Source organism: Martes martes (assembly GCF_963455335.1).
Source record: "Martes martes genome assembly, chromosome: 15".
In the NCBI taxonomy this organism is placed as follows: Eukaryota; Metazoa; Chordata; class Mammalia; order Carnivora; family Mustelidae; genus Martes; species Martes martes.
Genome location: NC_137903.1, coordinates 3,153,016 through 3,156,140, shown reverse-complemented (window position 1 = coordinate 3,156,140; position 3,125 = coordinate 3,153,016). Strand labels below are relative to the sequence as shown.

The window sequence follows — 3,125 nt, the reverse complement described above, 5'->3', positions numbered from 1 at the left end:
CCACCTTGGGGGTCTGAGATCCCATATCCACCCAGCAGTGAGGCTTTACCTGTCTAACCCAGGGTTCATAAAGGAGGCTAAGCAGAGAACCCAGACCTTCAGCACTGCCTGGGCTTAGTGAGGTGACCCCTACCCACAACGGGCATGATGTCAGAGGAATCCTGCTTGTTAGGGTCCGTGATCAAAGGAACGAGACTGATGCAAAGCGAAAGTCAAGCAAAGCTTTATTTCGCACCAGCATCAGAAACCAACCCGGCCGGTAGGGGCCGTCTCTTACGAAGAGGCAACCACGACGACCCCTGTGAGGCCGCTCCCCGGACGAGGCCGCTCCCAGCGACGAAGAGGCGACGACGACGATGAGGACGACGATAAGGACGACAGCCCCGATGATGCAGACTCTGCTCCCCATGACGCTGCTCCCGGCGAGGCCACTCTGGACAAGATTGCTCCAGACGAGGCTGCTGCCTACGAGGCTGCTTCCCAGATGAGGCCACTCCCTGGAAGGAGGCTGCTCTGGCAAGGCCACTCCTGTCGACTCTTACAGCTTCTACTGACAGTCCTTACTGCTCGGGCGAGACTGCGAGAGACTGCTCCTACTAGTCTCACAAACCAACTTTTATAGAGGCGCTTTTAGCCGGGCTATACACAGGTAGCCAATGAGATTGCAATACACAGAGAAAACTGCACGGTCACACTAGATCTGCCACACACAAAAAAAACTGCTAGGTTACACAGGGGCGGCCAATTGAATTTCAATTTACCCTAGTAGATATACGCGCGCCCCTCTGATTGGATGTCTTCACCTGGCCTGACCCGCCCCTCCATCTAGGCTTTGCAAGGAAGTTCCTCTGGGAGGGGCAGGGTCAATCTAAGTTCACTGCAACAAATGGCTCCCCCTGCTTAAGTAAGCCCTTACACTGCTAAAATAGAAGGTTTAAATAAGATCCAGAGTCTCATAACACCTAAATGCCCAGCATACAATCAGAATCATCCATCACACCAAGAACCAGGAAAATCTCACATTTAAAAAAAAAAAAAAAAAAAAAAGATGCCAACACCAAGATGGGCAGATGTTAGAATTACCTGACAAGGATATTAGGGAATCATAAAAATGCTTCAACAAGCAATCATGAATACACTTGAAACAAATGAAAAGTAGAAAATCTCAGTGAAGAAATTGATGATATAAGGGAGAACCAAATGGAAATTTTAGAACTGCAAAATAGAATTACCAAAGTAAAACACTGGGGACAGAGGAAAGGAATCTGTGAACTCGAAGACGTAACAGGCTGAACAACAGTAAGTGGAGTCAACGAAACAGACCTTCCTTCTCCTCTTGTGTTCTGTAAATCATGTCTGTTGAAGCAAAGAGCATAACATCGCTGGAGGTAAATTTCAACATATATAGAGGAAATATTTAATAAAATTGTGCTGCAAACGGAGAAGGGTGGAAGGAGCTTGATGAAGGTAGGTTTTCTACAGCTGTCTCCAGCTGGTAGGATGTGGACACCATTAGTCTTCGTAGTGACAGAGTGATTCTGTATCATGATTTCAGTGGTGGTTACAGGAATCTGTGTGTACGATGAAAGACCATAGAACTACACGCACACATTTGTTCCAATGTCTGTTCACTGGTTTTGATTTTGTACTCTAGGTACACACGATTAGCCATTGGGATACATGGGTTTTCTGCTATCTCTGCAACTTCCTCTATGTCCACAATTATTTCAGAATGAATAGGTCATGATACAAAGGGATTGAAGGGGCATCTTCACAAACAATTGGGGAGCACTTTCCAATCTAGAGGTCAGGCATGAAGGGAAGTGGGGCTCCAAGGATGGAGGTCTCTGGACTAGACCCTTCAGTCCAGACCCTAGCCTCACCCTCCAGTGACATCACAAAGCCTCAGACACCCCGCCCCGCACTTGGAAGTTTTATTAATCAAGCCATCATCTGAGGACTGTATCTGTACTGGAAGCAGTTGTTCAACATCGCTGACCAAACTTCTTTGCCCACTCAGTTGACATCCAAGGAAAATGGTGCCATGTGAGCAACAGGTTGAATAGATGTGCAACCGTAGCTCCACACCCAGTTCGAGGATATAACAGCAAGCTGCCGGGTTCTCTTGGTGTGTAGCCATTGGGGCAGTCTGCATAGACCACGTAGCCCACCTGTCTTCAAGAAACCTATGTCTTCCTCACAACTCCCAAGCTTCCTATGGGACAAGGGCACACTCACCACCACCGTGTCTGATCCTGCTTACCTGGAAAAGGTTCTCTTCTTCTTGCACTCCTGATGACGCTCATCACTCTACTCATCCTGGTCTGGCAAGTAACCAAAGACAAAGGCAACAAGTTCAGAGGGCCAGACCCAAGAAAGGAGGAAAGTCTGCTGGCATGAACATGGACAGCCCCTGCTGAGGACTCCATTGAGGGGAAGACCTGGAGGCTCAGGAGGCAGGGCCGTCCGGGAGCCTTCTCAGGGCCGGAGCCTGAGGAAGAAGAGCTGCTCTGTCCCCCCAGGTCCCCCCATGCCCCATGCCTTCCTCCCTCCTCCTCCCCTTCAGCTGTAATTCACGCTCACCGTGCTGTTCTTTGGCTGGTCCCCGAGGCCGGGTTTGCACGTCTTCTCTCTGTGGATCTTCTCGACTGAAATTATAAATGGCTGTTGATTTCTGCATTAACGGAGGAAAGAAAAAAACACATGGGGGATGAAAAATTGATGACAAAGCCCAAGTTTTCGTTTCTGAATCGGGCATGTGTTGACTCTGGGATATAGAAATCATTGGGAGCTCACAGCGTCTCTGACACAAAACGATGCTATGCCAGCAGCTCAGTTCCAGAAGATCCTTGACGTAGGACAGCTCACCTACCCCCAAGTTCTAGGTAAAATGCTCCCTCCTTTTCACCTAATTCTGCAAATAAAAAAAGTATTGCCTCTCAAAAAGTTATCTGAAGCACCAAATACTTTTCTCTCCTCTCTCCCATCCTCCAATTTTGTGAGTTGGCAAACTTTAAAAATATCATATTCTGAAATAATGATTTCATTTTAAAATATCTTTTCTGAGATTGGAATGAATTAATTCCCTTTTCAAGTCAAATCCAAATTAAAGAGGCAGTATTTTG

The 3,125-nt window shown here is 47.5% G+C and overlaps 1 protein-coding gene across 1 annotated transcript; it reads left to right on the top strand.

Moving 5' to 3' along the window:
* The first annotated feature begins 2,063 nt into the window (after positions 1-2,063).
* Positions 2,064-2,542, top strand: SMIM42 (small integral membrane protein 42). Its single transcript, XM_080825240.1, is given in 2 exon segments — positions 2,064-2,288; positions 2,291-2,542. Coding segments are annotated over 2 exon segments (210 nt in total). The 5' UTR covers positions 2,064-2,188; the 3' UTR covers positions 2,401-2,542.
* The last annotated feature ends 583 nt before the right edge of the window (positions 2,543-3,125 follow it).